The sequence below is a fragment of the Canis aureus genome, chromosome X (genome assembly GCF_053574225.1).
Source record: "Canis aureus isolate CA01 chromosome X, VMU_Caureus_v.1.0, whole genome shotgun sequence".
Taxonomy (NCBI): Eukaryota; Metazoa; Chordata; class Mammalia; order Carnivora; family Canidae; genus Canis; species Canis aureus.
In genome coordinates this window covers 119,027,957-119,053,183 of record NC_135649.1, presented here as the reverse complement: position 1 = coordinate 119,053,183, position 25,227 = coordinate 119,027,957, and the positions used below count along the sequence as shown (strand labels likewise).

Here is a 25,227-nt window from a genome sequence, read left to right as displayed (position 1 = left end):
GGGATCCCTGGGTGGTGCAGCGGTTTGGCGCCTGCCTTTGGCCCAGGGCGCGATCCTGGAGACCCGGGATCGGGTCCCACGTCGGACTCCCGGTGCATGGAGCCTGCTTCTCCCTCTGCCTGTGTCTCTGCCTCTCTCTCTCTCTGTGTGAGACTATCATGAATAAATAAAAATTTATATAAAAAAAATAAATAAAAGAGAAAGAGAGTGTGGGAGGGGGAGAGCGCAAGCAGGGGCAGAGGCAGGGAGAGGCCGACTCCCGGGAGCAGGGAGCCCGGCAGGGGACTGGATCCCCGGCGCCGCCCGGACCACGGCAGAGCCCGAGGCAGACGCTCCACCGCTGAGCCCCCAGCGCCCGCTGCCCTGACTCCATCGGTCAGATGAGACATCGTGTGACGATCAAAGATGACGGAGCAGAAAGTGCCGCTCTGCTCAGCACCGGCCCGACGGGGAGCTGCGGGCGGCTGGCGGTGCCCCGAGCGTGCCCGCGCCCGCCTGCCTCCTGGACACGCTCTTCCCGGCGGGCAGGGGCGGTCTCCGGCCTCGGGAGGGCCCGCGCGGGCGGAAGGACGGACGCGTCTGCCTGGCGTTACAGAGCAGCGACCCGGCTCCGGCCAGGGGACCCGTGGCCGCCTCGAAGGGACGAGGCCGCCCTGCACTCGGCTTCAGGCGACGCAGCTCCACGCTCCTCCCCTACACGCGGGCGCCAAGCTCGGCCGCCGGCCGCCCCACCGACCCCATGCGCTCGCTTCTCGGCCGAGGCCCTGGAACAAAGCCCGACCGGGCTGCACAGCCCCGCGGCAGCTCCGTCTGCGTGGGACCAGGTGTAGGACGGCGACCCTACGGTCCCGGGACAATGGGAGGGACCGGGACGAGGGGCGGGGACCAGGGGCGGGAGGGGCCTTGACGAGGTGGAACCATGAGGGGGGGAACCATGAGCGGGAGGGACCAGGGGCGGGAGGGGCCTTGATGAGGTGGAACCATGAGGGGGGGAACCATGAGTGGGAGGACCAGGGGCGGGAGGGGCCTTGACGAGGTGGAACCATGAGGGGGGGAACCATGAGAGGGAGGGACCAGGGGCGGGAGGGGCCTTGACGAGGTGGAACCATGAGGGGGGGAACCATGAGCGGGAGGGACCAGGGGCGGGAGGGGCCATGACGAGGTGGAAACATGGCGGTGGCGGACCATGAACGGGAGGGACCATGAGGAGGAGAGAATGTGACTGGGCGGAACCATGAGTGGGGGGAACCATGAGTGGGAGGACCAGGGGCGGGAGGGGCCAGGAAGAGGTGGAACCATGAGGGGGGGAACCATGAGCGGGAGGGACCATGAGGAGGAGAGAACGTGACTGGGCGGAACCATGAGTGGGGGGAACCATGAGTGGGAGGACCAGGGGCGGGAGGGGCCATGAGGAGGTGGAACCATGAGTGGGGGGAACCATGAGTGGGAGGGACCATGAGGAGGAGAGAACGTGACTGGGTGGAACCATGAGTGGGGGGGAACCATGAGGGGGGGGAACCATGAGTGGGAGGACCAGGGGCGGGAGGGGCCTTGACGAGGTGGAACCATGAGGGGGGGAACCATGAGCGGGAGGGACCAGGGGCGGGAGGGGCCATGACGAGGTGGAAACATGGCGGGGGCGGACCATGAACGGGAGGGACCATGAGGAGGAGAGAATGTGACTGGGCGGAACCATGAGTGGGGGGAACCATGAGCGAGAGGACCAGGGGTGGGAGGGGCCTTGAAGAGGTGGAAACATGAGGGGGGAACCATGAGCGGGAGGGACCATGAGGAGGAGAGAACGTGACTGGGCGGAACCATGAGTGGGGGGAACCATGAGTGGGAGGACCAGGGGCGGGAGGGGCCAGGAAGAGGTGGAACCATGAGGGGGGGAACCATGAGCGGGAGGGACCATGAGGAGGAGAGAACGTGACTGGGCGGAACCATGAGTGGGGGGAACCATGAGTGGGAGGACCAGGGGCGGGAGGGGCCATGAGGAGGTGGAACCATGAGTGGGGGGAACCATGAGTGGGAGGGACCATGAGGAGGAGAGAATGTGACTGGGTGGAACCATGAGTGGGGGAGAACCATGAGCGGGAGGACCAGGGGCGGGAGGGGCCAGGAGGAGGTGGAACCATGAGTGGGGGGAACCATGAGCAGGAGGGACCAAGGGCAGGAGAGAGCAGGCATAGGAGAGGCCGTCGGTAGGGTCCCAGGACAATGACAAGGAAGGACCAGGAGGGCGGGACCAGGGGCGGGAAGGACCATGAGGAAGAGAGAACATAAGTGGGTGGAACCGTGATTAGGGGGAACCATGAGCGGAAGGGACCAGGGGCGGGAGGGGTCATGAGGAGGTGGAACCATGAGTGGGAGGAACCATGAGCGGGAAAGGGGCTTTGAGGAGGGGAGAACGTGACTGGGCGGAACCATGAGTGGGGGGAACCATGAGTAGGAGGGACCAGGGGCAGGAGGGAGCACGAGCGGGAGGGGCCGGAGAACATGACTGGGCAGAACCATGAGTAGGATGGAACCATGAGCGGGAGGGACCAGGGGCAGGAAGCACCATGAGTCGGAGAGATCACGAGCGAGAGGGACAAGGAGCGGTCGGGACTGGGGGCGGTCGGGACCATGAGGAGGAGAACATGAGTGGGCGGAACCATGATTAGGGGGAACCATGAGTGGGAAAGACCAGGAGTGAGAGCGAACAGGGGCAGGAAGGACCATGAGCGGGAGGGACCAGGAGTGGGAGGGGCCATGAGGAGGAGAGAGCATGAGTAGGCGGAACCATGATTGGGGGGGAAACCATGTGCGGGAGGAACCATGAGTAGGGGGGAGCCAAGAGTGGGAGGGACTCTGGGAGGAGAGAACATGAGTAGGCAGAACCATGATTAGGGGGAACCATTAGGGGGAGGGACCATGAGGAATTGAGAACATGAGGTGGAACCATGAGTATGGGGACCATGAGCGGGAGGACCAAGGGCAGGAGGGGCCATGAGGAGGAGCAAACAGGAGGCAGAACCATGGTCTGGAAGGATGAGCGGGACTGACCGTGAACGGTCGGGACCAGGGGCGGGAGGCACCAGAGAACATGACTGGGTTGAACCATGATTAGGGGGGAACCATGAGCGAGAGGGACCAGGGACGGGAAGGAGCGGGAGGGGCCATGAGGGGGTGGAACCATGAGTGGGAGAGACCACGAGTGAGAGGGAAGGGGGGCGGGAGGGAACATGAAGAATGAGTACATGAGTAGGCGGAACCATGATTAAGGGGGAACCATAAGCTGGAGGGACTATGAGGGGGAGGGATCATGAGGAAGTGAGAACATGAGGTGGAACCGTGAGTATGGGGAACCATGAGCGGGAGGACCAAGGGCGGGAGGACCAAGGGCGGGAGGGACCATGAGGAGAGAACATGAGTAGGTGGAACCATGTGCAGGAGGGACCAGGGGCCTGAAAAACCATGAGGAAGTGAGAACATGAGTAGGCGGAACCACGAGTGGGGGAAACCAAGAGCAGGAGGGACTTTGGGAGAACATGAATAGGCAGAACCATGATTAGGGGGGAAGCATGAGCAGTAGGAACTATGAGGGGGAGGGACCATGAGGAAGTGAAAGCATGAGGTGGAATCATGAGTATGAAGAACCATAAGTGGGAGGGACCCAGGGCGGGAGGGACCATGAGAAGGAGCAAACAGGAGGCGGAACCATGGTCCGGGAAGATCATGAGCAGGAAGGATCATGAGCGGGACGGACCGTGAGTGGTCCGGACCAGGGGCAGGAGGGGCCAAGGAGGAGAGAACAGGAGTAGGCGGAACCATGATTAGGGGAAACCATGTGCCAGAGGAACCAAAAACGGGAGGGACCATGAGGAAGTGAGTACATGAGTAGACGGAACCATGAGTACCCGGGAACCATGAGTGGGAGGAACCACAATCCGGAGGGGCCATGAGAACATGAGTAGGCGGAACCAAGATTGGGGGTAAGCATGGGAGGGAGGGACCATGAAGAGGACAAACACTGAGTAGGCGGAACCATGGTCGGGGGGATCATGAGTGGGACGGCCCATGACCAGCGAGGCCAGGAGTGGGCGGGGCCTACGAGGTGGCAGGGCCGGGGTGGGCGGGGCCAGGAGCAAGTGGGAGGGGCCTGCGAGGTGGGCGGGGCCAGAGCAAGTGGGCGGGGCCAGGAGCAAGCGGCAACAAGGGCGGGAGGAGCAGGAGCAGGAGCAGGAGCCCCCCTGGGGGGTCCCGGGAGCAGCAGCTCCGTGCGCCGCCCCCCCCACCGTGGCAGGCCGAGGTCCGCAGCTCTGCCTCCCGTTCGGGGTTCGGGGCTCGGGGCTGTGGGGATCCACCCAAATGCGGCGTCTGCAACCCCACAGCGGGTGGCAACGGGGCAGGGACGTGGTTCGCGCCGTCCCCGAAGGGCGAGGCGAAGCAGGAGCGCAGACACAGGCCCCTCAGGAGGCCCTCTCACGGCGGGGGGACGTGCGGATGGCCTGAGCACGGCGGCCACTGGGCCCACAGCCCACGGCACGTGCCGGCGGACACGGGCGCCTCGGCGAAGAGCGAGGAGCCGCAGCACCCGGAGGCCCGAGGGCCCGGAGCCGGCCGCGCTGACGCTGAGGGGCGGAGCCTGCCGCACACTCCATACCCGTGCCCGTGCCCTGCGTCCGCCGACGCCTCGCTGCTCCGGGCCCTCGGGCCGCACCGCCACCTTAGCTGCTGCTGCCTCCGCGGCGGACTAATGCTTGTGTGATCGCGTCTACATGTTCATCGTCCACACTCCACATTAGGCAGAGATCACATGCATCCAGTGTTGCAGAGTGTGTGCGTCCATGTGCATGCGTGCATATGCGGGTGTCTCTGTGTATGCAGATGTGTGCGTGTGTGCATATGCAGGTGGCTCTGTGTACGTATGTGTGTGCATGGGTATGTGTACAGACATGTGCATCCTTGTGCATCCTGTACACGTGTGCATGCGTGCATGTGTATCTGTGGACATGTGTGTCTGCTTACGCATCCTGTACATGTGTACATGCATGCATATGCCTGCGTATCTGTGTACATGTGTGTGCATGCATGCATATGCATCCTGTACCGTGCATGCATATGCATGCTTACGTGTATGTGTGTGCATATGCACATCTATTTGTGTATGTTGTGTATGTATGTGTATGTGCATGTGTCCATGTATATGCACATATACACAAATATACGTGCAAATGGACTAGATCGTGTATACTTGGGCTACACAGTACATAGGCACACTATATAGTGCGGCGTGTTCATAGTATAAGAGTAACACAGTAAGTATCCCCCCATATTAGACGCAGTGCTGGCATAATTCGTAGCCGTACATTTCAGGTTGAGGAACGGATGGATGACAGGATTGAAAAATCAGTCTAAGTTTCTAAACATACAGAAAAGTTAAAAAAAATTTTTTTTCATGAGAATTTTTCAGTAACAGTTGTATCGTGCCCAGAGTTATACAGAGAAAGAGAAGACTGTTTCAAATACATTTAATCTCCAAAGAGACGGTTTCTCAAGCAGGTAGGAAGCTCTGTTTCTGGAACGTTTTTGAACGCGTCATTTCAAACAGACCTGCTCATTCCGATCCTATTTTTTGCGGGTGGTACAAGATAATTACAAGCAAAGACTGCGCCTAAGTCTGCAGAGCGAGGCTCGCCTTTCCTAAATTCAGACAAGCTTCGAGCCCATTGCTCTACCCTCTGCACCGGGCCCTGATGAAAGGCAGACGCCACGGGGCTCTCCTCCTAGGGAATCAACATCACACGCTCCTTTCATCTGCCCCGTTCCGGAAGCCTCGCCAGGCGCTTCTCCTCTGCGGCTCTCACCGGCCCGGCCCCTCTTGTGAACAAAGCCAGGAATAAGAAAGCGACTTATTTTCTGGCTCAGATGGGGGTGCCATGTAAAGACCCTCCTTTTGCTTTGCACGGTCTGCGGCAAACATACTAGTTTAGGAAAACTGGAGACAAGGGAAATCAATATGGGAATAATTAACTCCGTGGAATATGAAGTAGCCTTTCCAGAAGTGACTGGGGCCGCTGTGGAATGCCAGTGAGAACGGGTGTGTCCCCTGCCCCATGTGCAGGAGTGGGAAGTTTTCTTGTTAAACTTCCATTATGACACCAAAGTAGTGCATATTCAACAGATAAAAAATTGAAAGGTGGAAGTGTGTGACACACAGTAGTTCCAGAGGTCATCTCACCCAGCACTGGAGGCTCACGGCCAGCAGGGTCTCCCAGGTCACGACTGCCGGGGAAAGGCTCAAGCTCACTCTCTCTGTCTCTCTGTCTGTCTGTCTCTCTCTCTTAGGCGAGCCCCAGCTTTACCACCCACCGGAGGACAAGGACTCGGCACTTACTGTGGCTGGCGGCGTGCGCCGGCGTGAAGTGCAGGGAGGCCTTGGCCCCCTTCAGGCGCGTCTGCCCCCAGTACGCCACGGCCTGCAGCTCCACGGTGTAGCTGGAGTCTGGCTGGAGTCTGTCCAGGATCACCGAATTCTGGGACTGCAGAGGAAGACAAAATTCACCACGCCCGTTACACGCCTGCCCTGCCTCTCCTCTTCGTCACAAAGCCACACGGTCCTCATGCAGCGGCACGTCACCCCCTACTTGGCTCTGCCCTCAGTTTTCTAAGATCACACAATTCTCTTTGTCTTTAGGATCCGAAAATCCTCTTTTACCATGCATCAAAATAAATTTTATAGAATGACCACACATATTTTTTGGAACTTGTTCCTCATCCAATGACTGGATCCTCCCTGATACTATACAACTGAATAATTCCGTCCCCTCCCATTCTAGACACCATCTCACAGAGAAGAGAGATGCGTTGGTTGTAAACTGACCGAGCTCATGTTGGCATACCTGGAAAAATTATGAATTGGCACTAACTGCATATTTAAAATATTTCTTTTAAATGTCCTATGAGTAAATTTCAATCAAAAGTAGTGAGGAGAATCATCCTAAGAAAATGTTTTAAGATTTTTTTTGGTCATCGTTATTGTTAGTGTCAAGCACTCATCCAGGTTTCTCTGTGTGACGTGCAGCATTAAGTGAAGCAAGTCAAAACGACCTCTTTGCCTAATGGCTGGAGGCCAGACAGGAATTCTACTACAGGCTGAGAGATCCAGTGACACATCAGAGCGAGCCAGGTGTCTGATGGTGGCCTCGAGACAGGAGCACACGTCTGATAACCCTGAGTCAGGTGCTTTTTCTAGGGTTACGGGAAACCAGCTTAGTTTCCTAAGAAACTGAAGAAAAATGAAAATAATGAAAGAAAAATAAAGTTGGGTGTCTTTGACGCATGTGATGGCTGTAAGGCTTGCCCAGAAACTACAGGGTGGTACTGACAGTGACACGGGACAGGGAGTGTCCCACTGGCACTGCAACACCTAAGGAACTCCTGTGTTTCAATTCCACCGTCACCTGTTACCAACATTCTGATCACACTCTCGGGCCTTGTGAGATCTCTTTTCGGCGCGAGAACATGCTTTCCGTGGGCATTCCAGAACCGCGACCATAAGGCTCACTGTAAATTCTGGATGGCGCTGCTATGGGATTCGGGCTTTTGAGGGATGAACGATCAGAATGCAGCCATCTCCGGCTGTTTGGCTCTGGAAGGCTGGCGGCACAACCGCAAGTCAGAGAGAGGCAGACTCCAGGCCACGGTTGGGTCTTCGAGGGGAGGAGGGACAGTGCTCTGCACCGGGTGCTGCCGGAGGAAAACCCTCTTGGGGTCTCCTGGTGGACGTTTTACATCCTTTAACCTGTAGTGTGTTTGCATAAACTACCAATCATTGCTTTTACTTAGGGTTTCCTGTTGGATTATCACTCTCCCCAAACTGCTGTCTCCAAACTAAAAGAAAACTTACTTTTGAAAAAGCATCCCCTTGAAGATCCCCTCTCTCCTATTTACCAAGGATATTAGTAAATCTCTTAGTAAATGGGGACTCACTGATCCCTAAAAAGAAAATTTTATAATTTCTCATGTTCTCTTGGATTTCTCCATTTTTTTTTTAAAGATTTTATGTATTTTTTCATGAGAGACAGAGAGAGAGAGAGAGAGAGAGAGAGAGAGGCAGAGACACAGGCAGAGGGAGAAGCAGGCTCCATGCAGGGAGCCTGACATGGGACTCAATCCGGGGTCTCCAAGCGGCGCTAACTGCTGAGCCACCCGGGCTGCCCGATTTCTCCAGTTTCTAATCCTAATCTCAACTGGTGAGATTTTGACATTGAGAATTTAGTGATCCACATGACCTATAGCTTGTCTATGGTGGATCCAAAAATTTAAATAGTGACCTACAATTTTGGCTACCCTGTCCTATTAACGGTGTCAATTAACTTTGCAGTTCACGTTTTATTTATCTAATTGACACTGGAAAGAAATACATTGCAGTTTCCTAGTAACCCATGATGCTGTTTGCTGATTGATGGTGTATGTGTGTGCATGTATGTGCATGTATGTGCATGTGTGTGTGTGTGTGTGTGTGTGTGTGGTGTGCAGGCACTATTACCATTTTGCTTCCTACCCCTTATGGGTCCCACAATTTAAGCTCCTTTAAATCTTCCTATGTGCCAACCACGCATTGCCAATTATCACTTATGGTGAAGTCCTTAAAAATAAAAGATGGAAATGTCAGAAAGTTTCTTAAAAATAAACCAAAATAGGCATCAGCTAAATATCAAGGTTACAGACTTTTGGAGACATGTTTTAGAATTCTAAATGGCACAGAAATTAGAATCTTCACTGCCAAAAAAAAAAAAAAAAAAGGCTTACCATCCTTTTTGTAAGACATTTTCAAATATTTATTTTTTTATGGAATTCAGCTTTATAAATTAGGGGGAAGTTGTTTATGTAAGTTTTCTAACAACAATAAAAGAAACCGAGTAACTTCTTTTTGTGCACTAAGAAATTCATGCAATGCCAAATGTTCACGATCATAGCAATCTCATTTCAGAAAATGGTTCAGTGAAGACTTTATTTCTTGGCATCTGGAAAATAAACCATTCCAAGTTCTTTTAATCAATGAGAGCAATATATTGTCAAACATGCATTTTCTAAGCTGATTAGCTTACAGAAGGAAATCCCCTGCGACAGAAAAGCCATGAACATTGCTCATTGATTTACAAGGATCTCAACCAAAACCAAAGAAGATCTAGATGCTAGGGACATTTTGAATTACGTGATTTTCTATGACAGGGCATCAAGACAAAAATGATTTCTGTTCCTCTCCTTTCTGGCATCGTGCCTGCCATTTGGAGATGAGTAGGTCAACGGGCTACCTGCAGCTATTTTCACCTAAAATGTCAAAGGCAAAACTTCTGGAATGGACCTCCACTCTCTGCACTTCCTCAGCGCAAGAGAGAGGGATGGGAAGTTTTCCTTCACCCATTCCTTCTCTTAGCTCACCAGAGGCCACCCCTGGGACCTGCGGCCTTGAGTTCAAATACACTTTGCAAGAAGACTCCACTCTTGCTTCTCGTACCCACTTACCCCATCCGTAGTCTTTCTCCGCTTCTTTTTTGTTGGGACGAGGGATTTGCTGTTGACCGTCCAGCTCCAAAACACCTTGTAGTGATGCACGGGGATGTCTGGTTCCTCAGGGAGATCCCAAACAATAGCCACGGTCACAGTGTTGTCACTGTTTACGGTGGAATTTGCAAGTCGGAGGTTGGCCGGAGCTGGGGGTGCGGATGGATCTGAAATCCAGGAGAAAGACACACCATATACTCAAGTACCAAGGTGACAACAAAAGCCATGTCCTTGGATGTCTAGTAACTACACTGTCAACACATGAGCACTGCCCTTTACATGCAGAGAAGCTGAAAACAAATACAGTCTCTTCTGTAAGCCTCAAATGAAAATACAGGGCACAAAACAGGAAGATAGATTCGTTTGGGCCACATTTGTAATCCAGAAGGCTCTATATACCACTATAACCCAGCTAAATTTTCACTGTACCACAATTGATAAATTTTTATGAAATATGGTAAAATTGGGAGCACCTGTGTCAGTTAAGCGTTTGACTCTCGGTTTTGGCTCAGGGTGTGATCCCACAATCATGAGATCCAGCCCGAGTTGGCCTCTGCACTCAGCACGAAGTCTGCTTGAAATTCTTTCTCCCTCTCCTTTTGCCCCTCCCCGCTCACATATGCTCTCTCTCAAATAAATAAAATCTTTTTTAAAAAAACAAACAAACATGGTAGGATTCCACTTAGGCTGGTTGGCATTAAAAAGGTCAGCAGAGTAGACCTGGCTTTGAAAACTCTGGGCAGAAAAAGAAAGAAGTCCAGCTCACCCGAGTAATTGTTTTCATCTTACTGGTCGTGTAGCTTTTGATCCTTGCTTCAGGAAGAGTGAAAAACGGAGATCAGCAAAAATAAAGCATTTTTTTTTCTTACTCTACATTGCAAATTGGATGGCATACGGATGACATCCATTTTTGTAATTTCACCATTTCTGGCTTGTCACATAAACCAAAACCTTCTCAGCTGTCAAGAGACAGACTAGGCTCTGGAATTATTACTCTACAAATCTCCATGTATATATATATATATATATGAAGATGACTAAACATGCATGAGCTAGACGGCCTTTCCTTCATTCTCTGCCATAAAGTGAGCAAGTGTAGATGCCGCTCACCACAAATTATTTACAGATGGTTTCGTTTTGAAGACGCTTTCCCAGAAAAATGCTGTCAATAATTCGAATATTTATAATACCATCTGCATCAGAAGTGGAAAGAGGTTATAGCTAACTTGATAGAAATGAAGCAGACCAAGGGAAAAATACCCATGTTTTTACTGTCGGGATTGTGTGTGGTTTGGGGATGATGAAAACATGAATCACTTTTAAAAATCTCTTGCTTTTCTTGGATATGTAAGGAAGGAGCGCAGGTCTGGTTGATTGCTCAATCTTTAAAAATGAGAACATTTCGTAGTCACTTTTTCAGGTGAGTGGCTAACCCAAAGCACAGTTCGTGATACTGTTGATCAGGTGGTCCTGAGACAGTCAACTTCAGGAAACTTCTGGGAGCGCCCGAGACATACACTGGGATACGCTGACTCAGTGAGTCCCCGTGGGGCCCCATATGTATAAATTTCATATATTTGCATAAATATGTATTTGTAGGTTTTATGTCAAATATTTTCTATGTAAAACACACAATTCTGAAGCAGATGATCTACCGCAGGCCGGAACTTGAAAAGCACCGCACCTGGTGGCAACAAAGCAAGAGGTGTGAGCGCCCCTGGGTTCTGGGTCAGCTGGAAAACGCTGGTTTGCCTCACCCTGGGCCTGGGGAGCGCCGGGGAGCCCCCTCCGGTCATGCACGTGGACGCAGGGACACCGCTGGGCCGCCTGCGCTCTGAGTCACGGCCTCCACCTGACACGACTCTGCTCCCAGTGCGGCTCCTGCTCGGCCTCCCCGGCTGGCTCACCGCACGCCGCCGTCTGCACGGGCCGCCCCCCAGCCCTGCCCCCTCGTGTCCTCGCACCTCCTGGGGCTCTGGTCCGGTCACAGCTTTACCCAAGGGCTCTGTTCCGCTGACTCTCAGGTGCATGTGCTCACGGGAGCCTGCACGGTCAGCTCCGCTCGGGGCCTCCGAGCCACCCCAGGCAGGAGGCGTCCGACTCAGCCCTGGTCGTCAGCGCAGCTCAGGAGCAAACTCCTTCCTTCCGCTTGGCCAGAGCTTAGCCAGACGGGACACCTGAGGTCACAGCGTCCCTCGGAGCCCTTCGGCAACACCTGCTGGCGGACTTCAGCGCACCGCGGTCAACCGCGTGATGCCGCGGGCACCGCCACCTTTCCCGCAGTGTGGCAGGGGCCTCCCCTCAACCCTGCCCGTGCTGAGGCCTCCGGAGCCTCTCCCAGTAGTGCCCACACCGGGTCCGTCGCTCCCGCTTGAGGCTTCCCGGCTCAGGGTCCAAGCATTAGCAGTCCCCCAGGTCCTGCAGACTGGGGCCTCGCGTTGCCTCCCAAATGCTTTCCCAGGCCCACCAGGCCCTCTGCTCAAGTCCCATCATTGCCTACTAGGCCGTGGAGAGGCCAACCACCAGGCTGAGACGTCCCCACGGTCTGCCTACCGCTTGCCCCCGCAGCTCCCCGTGGCGGGCGCCTCGCCTGCTGTGGGTCTACCAGATGCCACCCCATTCAAAAGAGCTACCAGCTCTCTCCTCCCGCCCGAGAAAGTTTTCACCATGATTTCTCCTGCTTCCTTGTTCTCCACAGCCCTTATGACCAGTTAACTCACTTATTATGTACCTTATTTGCTATCTGGCTCTACCCTCAATAATGAAAGCTCCACGAGAGGAGGAAGATTTTTTTGTTTTGTTTTGTTCACTTCTGTATTCCCAGCATGGAGAAGAGTGCGTAGCACATGGTAGGCACTCAGGAAATAGATGCTAAATGAATAGGTGAATGGATGACAGTTTTCCTAAACGTTGACTTTAATCTGATATTTCAGTTCCAGTTTTCGACCCCATCAACTGAAATGGGTGAATCGTGACAAGACCATAAAGGGAACTGGAAAACCAAAGGGGGGCTCTTTCTGGCTTGAAATAAGAGACTCAAAGCAACCCTCCTTCCTCTATTGTACGACTCCATCTGTAACCTAGAAAAAGGAGCTACAGAGTTTTTGGAGAGGGAAACTAGTTTGCAGGCTAATCATCACTTCAAGACAAGGAAATAATTTCAATATGTAAAGACGATCACAGCTGTACATGTTTTCAGTGATGCACCTGAAAGTCTGTGTACAGAAAATAAAGTTACGTGAATTCTCAAGTTATTCTAGGTGCACAGGAAGAGCTCAAAATCATCTCCTCTTCTCAAGAAATCCAAGTGTAATAATATTAGGTATTTCACCAGTGTCTTCATCTACTCCATTCAGTACATTCTTACTCACTGCCCCAGAAAACTTGATCATAACTTGGATGTGATCATCAAAATCCAGAATAACATCATCTCCTTTATGGAACATTATGAAACACACAACAACATAATTCCTGAGAACAACATATGAGGAAATAATGCTTTCAAATATGTGAATTAGTAATTTTTGCTTTACATTATCTGACATTACCTTTACATTATTCTCAACAATTTACGCTATCAAGATGGTGTACTTCCATTACCAGGATGAGATGCCCCCCAAATAATCACTGTTCAGTTATGAAGCAAAAGGCAATTGCAGAGACTTTCTGGTCTCCTGATTCTCCTCTGTCAACCAAATATTCATTTCTCCATTTATTTGCTGTAGACGTCAGGTGAGAGGCAGCCTATCCCATCTGTCTAATCTGAAGGATTTCATTTTCAATCCTAAAATTCCCATAGTCAAGCCATTCCCTGCTTTGTGTGATGGCTCGTTCCATTGCAAAGGAAAATATATTCCCTTTGCTGAATCACACAGAATCTTTTCTTTTCGTTTGCATGATGTCTTAATTGCATTCAAATTTTGAAATGTCTACTTGGAAGTCTGCATGTGAAAAAAAAATATATATATATATATAAAGACTCTACATTTTAATAAAGCCCTAACGCATTCTATCATTTATTTACTTGGCACTTAAAAAAAAAACTGGTAAATGCTTTCGGTTAGAGAGGTAAAGCAACTTGTCCAAGGTCATTGAAGTAATGGGGGGCAGTAGAGTCGGGAGAATGGAAAGGAAGGCAGAAAGAGGGCATCGTCAAGGCTCTAAAATACACGCCCACACATGCCTCATCTCTACCTATGTCTTTTTTTTAAGATTTTATTTATTTATTCATGAGAGACACAGAGAGAGAGGCAGAGACACAGGCAGAGGGAGAAGCAGATTCCATACAGGAAGCCTGATGTGAGACTCGATCCCAGGACCCCGGGATCACGCCCTGAGCCGAAGGCAGATGCTCAACTGCTGAGCCACCCAGGTGGCCCTCATCTCTACGTATGTTACACATCCATCGCTACTATGGGCCAGTGTACCTACAAAAAGAAAACACGGAAAGCTCTTCTGTGGGGAACATGTTCATCTTTTAATAACCTAGTGCAGGAACTGACAAGCTTTTTGAGTCAGGGGCAGAGAGTGAACACTTCAGGATTTGCAGACCATGCGAGCTCTGTGGCAACTACCTAACTCTGCACCTGTAGCTCAAAAGCCACCATGGAAAATATGCCAACAAATGAGCTGTGTGCCAATAAAACTTTATCTGTAAAAGCAGGCAGCAAGCCAAATTTGGACCACGGGCCATACACTGCCAACCCCTGAGCCAGTCTTTCAAAAGCAGCACTACCATTAGCTTTTGAAACATGACATGAGCACGATCTCTAATGTTATCAAGGCATGGTTATACTTTGTGGGGTAAATGTTGGACTTTTGTTGCCATTTTACAGATGAGGAGATTGAGCGTGGGAGATTTACGTTCTAGAGCAGAGAGTGAAAGGTCAGAGTCTTATCACAAGACCAATGCTCTCCAAGCCCTCCCTCTGAAGCTTAAATCAGAGGATTTCTCCTCCACCTTGATTCCCTTTCTGCTGCTTTCTACTCCCTCTGTGTTCTCCCCAATTATCTGCAGAAACCCATCTCCGAAAGCAGAAGGAAGCACTCTTCCAAAGATAACCGGCAGAGGAAGGCTGTGGTAGCTTTTTCTACTTACATACACTTTCCAGTTCAAGCTGTATTAATCCTTTAGCATGAATTTATCTAATGTTAGTGTTGGACAAAAATAGTTCCTTTTATTCACGATCACATGTGATGCTTCCAGCCATGGAAGGTGGAACATTTGGGTTTCGCATAGAGATTTAAGGTTTCATTCTTTCTTTAACCTTTGGTGGGTAATGCCACAAGTGAATGGTAGCGTGCTTATCAGCAGAAAAGAGCTGATAAGTAATCACATGCACATACACATATATACTCAGACTTGTGCATATAGAGGAACAACATATGTTCTAAGAAAATAGATGTTACTTTTATTACTTACTTGATTTCCCCAAATGGTATCCAGAGATCAAACCTCCCACTGACACACACTACAGAAATATCTCTTAAGCTAAGTAATAGTGATCAAGTGGAGTTACATTTTTAAAGCAATGGTAAAAGCACTCATGCATTTTGCAACCGAAAACCAAATTGAAAGTTTGGTTCTAATATTTGGCTTTTCTTTTCCTTTCCAGACTCAGCAGTCAGGATAATTTTCCTTTCCTCGTTTTTTTGTTTTGTTTTGTTTTGTTTTGTTTTTTTTAAAGAGAGGAAAAGAAATCACCCTGCAGTATCTAGAGACACAACTCATGAGCCTCTGAAAAGCTGCAGAAGCTACACGGCAGGCACGTTTCCAACTCTTAAATAGTTTCAAGACACATGCACCGGGGAGTCGTGCCCAGTGGAAATGGCACACACGGAGCAGCTGCGGAGCCGCATAGAGTCATGGGTCCCCGCGGAGCAGCAGGGAACTTTATTACTCCCGGTGATGTCTGTTCTCCTTTTACTAACACTCTGTAAGGTATGGAATAACATCCGGGGTGATACTTAGGCACTTGGAAAGCAATGCTGTCTGCTGATTTTTCTTTCTTTCCTTTTTTAAAAGATTTTCTTTATTCATGAGAGAGAGAGAGAGAGAGAGACAAAGAGAGAGGCAGAGACACAGGCAGAGGGAGAAGCAGGCTTCATGCAGGGAGCCCGACGTGGGACTAGATCCCCGGTCTCCAGGATCACACCCTGGGCCGAAGGCAGTGCTAAACCGCTGAGGCACCTAGGGATCCCCTGATTTTTTAAAAATTATTTATTTATTTATTCATGAGAGACAGAGAGAGAGGCAGAGACACAGGCAGAGGGAGAAGCAGGCTCCATGCAGGGAGCCCGACATGGGACTCGATCCCAGGTCTCCAGGATCACACCCTGGGCTAAAGGCAGCACTAAACCGCCGACCCACCTGGGCTGCCCTGATTTTTCTTTTAAATGCATCCTGTACACATGGGAAAATAGAGCAGAAGGATGCAGGAAAGGACGTGAATGTGGAGGGAAATGAATATCATAACTAAAAAATAATGCATTAGCTGAATGACAACAGAAGGCGGATTTTAACATTTTTCCTTCTAAGTTCCCTTTAGTGTTTGCTATTCCAGAACCTTAAACTGATATTGACTAACTGCAAACATCCAAGTAAATGTCTGCTTGCTCTTGGCAACACGCAAAAAAAAGAAATCAAAATAAAATCAGGTTTTGCTTTTGTACCATCTACAAAATTAGAAGCCTTCCTTCTGTCACTATCCATGTTGAGGCGCAGAAGTCATGCCGAGGGGCAGAAGCACTCTTTCCCAAGTTCGGCAAGCTAGTAAAAGAGCATTTTGGCAGAGATACTCGGCCTTAGCCATACATACTTCCAACACTGGGCACGTGAAGCACACAGAGTTTTTGCCCCTTCGATTCATACCAACATGCTCAAGGCAAGGTGAAACACCAATTTGCTGCAATTATAAGCAAACATAGCAGGGAACCCAAAAATTTCATTTTCTGTAAGTACAACTGTCCCTCCTAGTGGTTTACTCACAAGTCTGGGGACTCTGTCAGTTAGAAATTGGTAGCTTTCTTACATAACGTGACACTTGCCGGGTGCTGGCATAGGGTGGCATCAGGGGAGAGGCCAAGTGAGGCTGAAAGGCATGCCTGTCTCCGGCTAACACCGGCGTCGGGCACAGGAAGGAGACCGGGAACCTGCTAACGCGGGCATTCCTTCCATGGAACTGTTAATATACTGATTTTAAACCCCAACTGAAAATGTACGAGACGCCCCCGTAATAGGAATCCTATGGGTCTAGAGCAAAAGCCTGGTAGACCCCCCAGTCCCTGCAACTGTACAATCTCAGGACACACAGTTCAACTTCTAAGTGCCAGCCTGTCGCCTGAGCCTTCACCTGGGCCCTCAGGAGGCTGTGCCCATGTGCAGGACAGATGGGCCAGGAAACAGCCGGAGTCCCGTGACGGTGTCCTCGTGGGAAGGAGTTCTGGTTGCCCCGGTGACAACCAACATGAGAATGCACCTTTTCCTCCTCCTACCCACCCGGTTTCCTGGATTTCCTCCGAAGAAAGCCACCCCCACTCAAAGCTTTCACATGCCTGGGCCTCTGGGGAAGCCCCATCGCTGTAGGAACTGTCTGTGTGTCCAGGTCACCTGCTAACAGGGCATGTTCCCACATCCTTGTGCACACACGGGACAGGCCTAGCAACACCTCAGGGTTCTACACACCACGCCTCCTATGGTTTATTCTCCATGCAACAGGATAGAAGAGTTGGGGTAGACCCTACAATCTGGCAGCTTGGGAGCTAGAAAGATGCTTCATCCTAGCAGCGACCTAGGAAGCTAATTCTCCGTGGAGAAGCACTACCAGTTCTACTCCAAATAACGAGACAAAACAAAACATAGAAAACAAAAAACAAAACAAAACAAAAAAAAACAAAGATATTAGGATACTGAATAATTTGTAATTTTAATTTTTAGAGCTGAAGCCAATTATCCATCTTAATACTGGGGGGAAGGTAGTAGAAAATTTAAATAAGTAAATACAGAAATTATCCCAACTGCTATTTGCAGCTTCCTGCTGCCAGGAGGAATTATTGATTGATTCTGTCCATTTTATAATCATGCATCTCTTCCAGGGGAGATAGGGAGGGGCCAACAACAAGACTGGTATTCACCGGGAGGAGGAAAACATGAACCTGAGTTACCAATCTATGCATAACTCAGAATTTTCTGTAAAAATCATCATTCTGAGGGGTTAGGATTTAGTTATGGGAAAAGACAGGAGTTAAAAGGAAATTAGCTTAGTCAATAGCCAATCCATTCTGGCAAACCACAGTAATTCTGTATTTAAACATAACCGTTAAGAAGAGAATGACAAGAATTTGGGCTTTTCCACAAAAATCAGGATTATGGCCAATGAATACCAGGCAGAAAGCATAAACGAAACCCATTTTATCAAGTTCTTTTTTTCTTTCTCCATTTAATTTTCCTTTTATTTTCAGAAGTGTTTATTGTAGATGGAGAAAAATCCCTTCCTCTTTCCCTTGACCCAGACTTAAATTACTGAGGCTGGCCCTCCACCCAACTCAAATACACTAGAAATTACTTACCCTTTGCACAGACTATTATTTTAGAGGCAATCATTCTTTCTCAAAGCCATTTTAAACCACTAGAGGACTTACAACGGTACAGTTTCAGTTCTGGAGCACACCAGGAATAAATGGGCTTTTATTAAATGAAAATGCACCGTTTTTGGAACCGTAGCAGCCTCTGGTAAAATGTCCTATTTCCTGCTTTGACAAATACGCCCTTTATCCATACTTCCGTACATCTCATCGTGAGGAACATTCTAGACTGTGGCTCTCACGCTTTCGAGACTGCAAGTGCTTCTGCAGAATTCGGAACAGGTTCTACTGCGGGTTCACTGAAGATGCACCTCGGAATCACGGGACCAGCACAGTTCAGCTCAGTGGCTGCAGACGGCCTCCAGGGCCTGTCCAAAGGATGCTCGGCCCTTGGTACGATGGCGCCACATCTTTCCCGCTTACTTAATCTCATCAATGGAGAAAGGGGTCTTAATGGGGGGGGGGGGGAATTGTTTAAATGACTTTAGGGGAACTTAAATTGTATGTTGTAAAACTCACATTAAACGAACAATGCGATGACGTTTAGGATTTTCTGAGATGGGCAACCCATGTCACCCACTTTTACAATGGTTCCATCACCCCCAGTAAGATTCTTCGTGCGTTCCTGGGAGGACGTTAAGGTAGAAACCAAGCTGTTTTTGTGTCTTCGGCTTCAAAAGCTTATCCACTCGTGCTTCTCAACAGCGACCTTACCAGCACGTCCTTCAGCTGTTGCTGAAGGAAGAAGGCTGTTTGCAGAACGGGGCCTGAAACAGCAATCCCAGTGACTGGGAAGCGACTACCCCTCTGGAACTCTGCGTATCCCGAAATCACTCTGTATCCTATGCATTTCCTGCGAGGCACGGGCACCTTCTCAGGTGCCATCAGCTGTGTCCCCCGGGGGGCTCCCTCCTCGCTGCGTCCAAGTGACCATCATCTTCTACCAGGAAGGCTGCAGTGACCCCCTCCCCAGCTCCACGACCCCGGCATCCCTGATTCTCTGTCCTCCTCTCTCTCATCTCCTCTTTGCACAACAGTTGGGGAGGCCCCACTAAAATCTCAGTCACATCATGTTCTTTGCTCTGCTCCCATACCTAACAGAGCGTAAAATCCATGCTCTTTACAGTGGCTATGAAAACCCAACAAACCCACTTCCTTTCTGCTTCTCAGGCTTCATCTCCAGCTCCCCTGCCCTGTTTTGCTGCTCAACCAACCCTCAGGCTCTTCTGCTGTTCCATGAACACTGCAAATTCACTCCTGCCACAGGACCTTTGTACCAATTATTTCCAGTAACTGCAATGCTCTTCTTTCAAATTGGTACAAGGCTGATTCACCTCCTTTGCACAAATACCTCTCTCTCTGCAAAACCTCTGTCCACTCTCCCTATAACTAAAACCAAAATACCCCAAACATCAGCTGTCACTACCTATCCTACAAGAGTATTTTACTTATTAACCTTGTTTACTGTTTCCTCAAAACCCCAATTGGCAGAAGAGTGTGTGTGAGTATGTGTGCTCCACCAAAGCACACATTTTTCACCTTTCCTTCATTTATTATCCCCTGTGCCTAGACCAGAGCCTGACACATATAGGAGCTCAACAAATGTTTCTTTAATACAAAAGCGAATGAAACTTGAGTGATGAGAAGGTGAAGATTCAGAACTAACTTTGTTTCTACCTTAAAGTTTACCCAGTAAGGTATGGAGGCTCTTGGAGGGTTCTAAAGTGGACGATGGTGATGCACACCTCCATAAATAGTACAAATGACTGGACTATACTCTTCGGAGGAATGAGTTTAACGGTATGATAATTATATTTCAGTCAGGTTGTTATAAACCATTTTCCCATTAAGGCACATTTCTCCGTTTGAGGAGATCTGAGTAGGTGAGGGAAGATGTGGTGCCGTCTTGGAAATGGGCAAGTGTCCTTTACACAAATCCTAGAGGAATTGTGTTCAACCATTTAGTGGATCTGTTACATTTCCATAATTCTGTGATGCATTTTCACTGGGAAAAGAGTAGAATCTACTATGAATTCTGGGCAGACATTTCTGGCTTGCCAGAACTGCAAGGACGGTGTCTCTGGAACGCTCAGTGTTGGGTGTGTCTGGAAAATCAGGGACGAGAACAACAGTGTAATGGTGAATGCCATGCCTCCCCAACATGGTGCATTCTCATTCAGCGAAAGCCTATTTAAATCTGAGGGGTGCAGCTGGAATTGCAGACTGTTGAGGTGCTCAGATATCCAGGGGGCATCCTGGGACAGCATGGCCTGGCTACATGCTCAGAATGGATGCCTCTGAGGTGCTGGCACTGGGGGCTGCCAGCAGAGCTCTGCCCAGATCCCACCCAACCACTGAAGGTACCCCACATCTGTCTCCAAAGGCTGGAAGCTGCTACCGGCTGCTCTCTATCTGCAGCCCTGACCTGGAAGCACCAGCCCAGGCAACCTGCAGGCAACCGCACAGATGGTAACGTATTTTGACCTCGACGTGCCTGGATCGCATTTGAACCATGAAACCCAAGGTGAAGAGTTCTCAAGCCTCTTATTGATCCTTGCCTCTGAACCCACTGTTAATTATTTCCTTTGCCTCTCTAAATCATCAGACCAATTGGAGACACAGCCTCAAGATGAGGTTTGATGTCTATGATTGCAGTTTTAAACTTCCTTAGTGGATTTGCCTCAAAGGAGGGAAAAATGCAGCTTCCCTTTCTTTTTTAAAAGGTCTTTTAAAATAAAGTTAACAGCGCACAGCATACGGTGTAACAGAATCCAAATACTAACTTATTTTGGTTGCAAGCTTTCCACTTCTAAGACCAACGATGACATAGACAAAGAGGCGGCAATATTACATCGAGAGAAATGCACAGACTGGCTGCGACGTAGACATTTCCCCAATCACACAACAGAAATCACAAGTTATAGCAGCCACTCCAAACGTTCCCATAGTTGGTTAGGAAGTGAATCAGCTCACTAGCCGCGATCTGTGAAACGGGATCTTGTGGCAGATGTACAGTGAGCGGTGAAGGTGTACAGCCAAGGAGGCACAGCCGGAGAAACACACACGGAGGCATTACTGGCATCTAAACCAGGTCCATCCTGCCACTACCACACACTAAACTTACCTGAGATGTCACATCATTAGTATTTGTTGGATCCCAGAGACTTTCCTAATAGCAAATGAAATAAGAACGGAACAAGGGACACCCGGGTGGTTCCGTGGTTGAGCGTCTGCCTTCGGCCCAGGGCGTGATCCTGGAGTCCAGGGATTGAGTCCCGCATTGGGCTCCCTGCATGGAGCCTGCTTCTCCTCCCTCTGCCTGTGTCTCTGCCTCTGTGTGTGTGTGTGTCTCTCATGAATAAATAAAGAAAATCTTTTAAAAAAATGAAAATAATGGCAATGACATAGGTGACTCACGGTTTCAATTCTGGATGTTTTGAAGCACAAGAGATTAATTACACACTGTATGCAAACACCGTTTGAAGAAAAGCTGCACCATCCGAAGTAGCTCAAACTAAACCCTTCTCTCCAACACTTAATTGAATGGTGACTACGCCACAGTATCTTGAGGCAAAGATTGATGGGAAACCACCACTTCAAAGTGGAGGAAACCCCATTATATCATCTCGGGTGATGTTTTGAAGGTAAAAGGCCCAAGGATGTTCTTAATCGTACATCCTCACACATCTGGCCCCGTTCACAAAGAACAGCAAAGCCACCTGCTGACCAACCATAAATATGAACACGGGGACACCACGGCTCCGCATCCCAGGTGCGCCCGGGAGGAAGGAGAGCATGGGGTCAGGAGAGCAGGACTGACCTTTGGAGGAGCGGAAGTGTTTGCTGGGGGCCGTGAAGCCTCGGGTGCCATGCACGTTGACGGCTGCCACTCGGAACTGATACCACCTGCTGGGTCGTATGTCGGTCAGCTGGACCCGCTCATCTGTGGTCTGAGGAGAAATGTCACAGGGCAGAGAGACGGGTCGGTCGGGTCCGCCTTCAGAGCACACCACGTCGGCAGCCGGCCCAACGCCGCCCTGGCCTCCCTGTGCCCTTGTGCAGGAGTGTGGCCATCGAGCGCGGTTGGCAGAAAAGCTGTCAGGGCTCGAGGAATTTCTAGGACGTTTTAAGTGCTTCATTCCACTTCTAGAGATTTCACCCCAAACAGTTAAAGATCTCTGGAGCCAACGCGATGAACGTGCCTGGGCTACTTAAGTCTGGTGATTTAATGTAGCATTAAAGCCACGAGGGGTTTCATCCCTCAATTACACATCTGAGCATTCGAATATACGCATGAGCTAATCATGACATTATAGGCAAGAAAATGAAATCATCTTTCGATTATAGAAAGAAAATGCCTCTCTAGCGTGCCTGCCAAATACAGTCTTGGAAGTCGCTATGAGGACCCATGCGCTTTAAGGAGTACTAACAACTTCTAGAATTACACTGAACCCAAGCCTCTCTTCCTTATTTGTGTAAATCGGGTTAAGACCTGCAAGGTCCCGGTCATGTTCGTCCAAGGGGAGGTGTGTTGACATATCTCTGTCCCAGAAAATGTCCAAAGGGAAAAACACTGGACACTGGGGAAGGTGCTAGACGGGCTGCGTCTCCTGCTGGAGGCACAAGGCAGGACTAAGCTCTCCCCCTTCATCAGGCTGAGGGGAAGTGTGGCTCTTTCTCCGCCACCCTGCGGCAGACCCGCAATCGCCTGCACCGATGACAAGGGCCACAAGGCCACGTATGGCACCTCGTCTACGGCCACTGCGGACTCAGCCTGCGCCCAGTGATGAATGCAGGCCAGGAGGATGGAACTGAACCCTCCCACACCCCAGTCCCCAATAACCTCTTGAAAAGGGGTGTCACCTTTGCTTTACTATCTACAAGGGAAGGCTCTGGACTCTCCAACATGGTTTTCTACCTCATTTGGTGGAACAGGAGGGGACTCTTGCACGGACGTCAACGTTTACTAGCCTTGAGTTTACAAAAACTGAACTCAGTGTGATTCCCACAGCATTTAGCAAAGAAAGGAAGGTGGGAGGAAGACAAAGACGTGAACTAGCGAAGATAATAAGATTAACTGAAGATCTTTCCTCTCTCCAGAAGAGAAGGGATAAAAGACCTGATGTTTTTTTTTTTAAGAGCTGATTTTATTGTCAGTTACTTTCATAAGTCTTTAAGTAATTTGGAAAATTTACAAGTGAGATTATACCATTAAGGAAGCACACCACATAAATCAAAGAGTCTTTTAGGCTGTATGCCAGACATCTTTATGTTTTATGAAAGCAAACTTTTTTTGAGAGAATAAGTATGAAATAGAATTACAAAATTTATTTGACCAGTTTTGTTTTTTTTTTTTTTTGCCACTAATTTGTTTCTTGTACATCAAATTGTTCATTTACTTAGGGTGGGGGGTGTCTCTAAATTATTTTAGTGTTTATCTTCTTTGATATACTACTATTAGGAAAGAGCCAAATTCCCTGTACAAACACCTGCCCGCTGAAATTTATTTTGTATTTACTGAAAGGCACAATGGGAATCTCGTCCTTGGAGCAACACGACCTGATGGACGCCGGGTCAGAATTTCTGCCCGCAGACACATGTGGAAAAGGCACTGCAGTTGCTGAGGGCATGAGGCAGGTTCACATTGAAAATTTGTTCTTTCTCTAGAACCGTGTAGGTTTCTTACAGCTGGTAGTCCATTTAACAGCTCTTAAAAAGAAAGAAAATATTTTGCTTTTCTCATCAGCGAGACAGCAGAGGAAGCAGCGGAGCTCAGATAAACCCCGGGAGTGCTGCCGTCCAGGTGGGGTATCAGTTGACCAGGACGGAGGAAGCACTTAGCAATGATTGAGGGTCTGCTGGCTCCCTCCCACCACGGCCGTGCAAGAGAGGAATCTCACTGCGCGCCACCCCAGTCCCTGTGTAGAGCGAAGGCTTCGACGCAGGAGAAACAGGAATGGTTCAGATGAACTAGTCCTAACACAGTTGCATTTCTCCTACTTGGGTGGGTTTTAGGTTTATCTCAAGGAAATATACTTCTTGGAGGAAATAAATGTGAACACTCAGAAAATCTCCCTTGCACATGTCTTTTGAGCAAAGAAAGCCAACACTCAGGTTACTGGTCGCACCGGGTCACATCTATGGAGCTCATAGACACATGTCTTCTGCAGACAGCATGCTATGACGTCCACGGCTGACTAAGTCATTTCGGTAGCCAGGTATTCGGGCTGAGGCACGGCGAGTTCACTCTGTACCTGCGGGTGGGTGGTAGACAGATGTCACCGAAGTGGGGGGGGGGGTCCAGGAAGCGCTCACCTGGGCTACTGTCTGCCACTGTGTGGCATCGTCCTCGCTAGGATGGATCCCGTAATTCCACCTTCTCTGTACCACGTAGATCACGGGCTCAATGGAAATATTGAATTTCGAGGACCACTTAATCTCCAGCTGTCCGGACTGCAGTTCTGTAAATCGCAACTCCTTCCTGGGCTTCAGGGGGACACCTGAAACAGGACCGTGGCCACGAAAACCGTTAGCGAGGGATGCAGGTGCATGCAGGGAAAGCTGAGGAAGAAAAGACAAATCTTTAGAAAAGACAAATCTCAGGTAATGACAAGTGATGCTCACTTCCCTCCAGAAAAGTGGCTTCGCTCTGTCCGGGTTCCGAGTTTGAAACCTTCTGACGCAGAGGTCAGCCCGCCGCATCTCCATAGCATTACCTCCTTTGCTTCTCACTTTCCCATTTTTACAAGAGGCCCTAAATCGGTTCCTGATTCTGAACGAGTATTTTTCTCCCCAATCAATGGGAGAGCAATTCTTTCATGTGTATTATTCTGAATAAACAATGTTACCGAGCTACGTCACTGGAGGTTCCCAAGGAATTCGCATGAGGCCACAGTCATGAAGACTTTGAAGACCCTGCTCCCATTTACCACGCTCTGCTTCTACCGATACAGTCTAAGGTCATTCTAACATGGTTCCCTGATTTGCTCACCTCTCCCATCTCAGAAAATTTGCCTTTTCAGGGAAAAATTATAAGGCTAAATGCTCTCATGTGGTCAGACCTTATAAGAATGATTTCCAAAGCGTAGA

The 25,227-nt window shown here is 49.6% G+C and overlaps 1 protein-coding gene across 2 annotated transcripts in view; it reads right to left on the bottom strand.

Annotated features, from left to right (window-relative positions):
• The window catches only part of ANOS1 (anosmin 1), a 187,382-nt gene that overhangs the window by 27,859 nt on the left and 134,296 nt on the right, over positions 1 to 25,227 (bottom strand). Inside the window, exons 5-9 of one of the 2 annotated variants that reach the window (XM_077888263.1) lie at positions 24,454 to 24,638; positions 21,959 to 22,088; positions 9,517 to 9,722; positions 6,383 to 6,527; positions 5,221 to 5,865 (exon numbers count right to left, since the gene is read on the bottom strand). In XM_077888263.1, the coding sequence (XP_077744389.1) occupies positions 5,849 to 5,865; positions 6,383 to 6,527; positions 9,517 to 9,722; positions 21,959 to 22,088; positions 24,454 to 24,638 (683 nt within the window). In that variant the 3' untranslated portion in view covers positions 5,221 to 5,848. Of the gene's footprint in view, positions 1 to 5,220; positions 5,866 to 6,382; positions 6,528 to 9,516; positions 9,723 to 21,958; positions 22,089 to 24,453; positions 24,639 to 25,227 lie in introns of those variants that run through there. The other variant, XM_077888262.1, reaches the window with a different exon arrangement.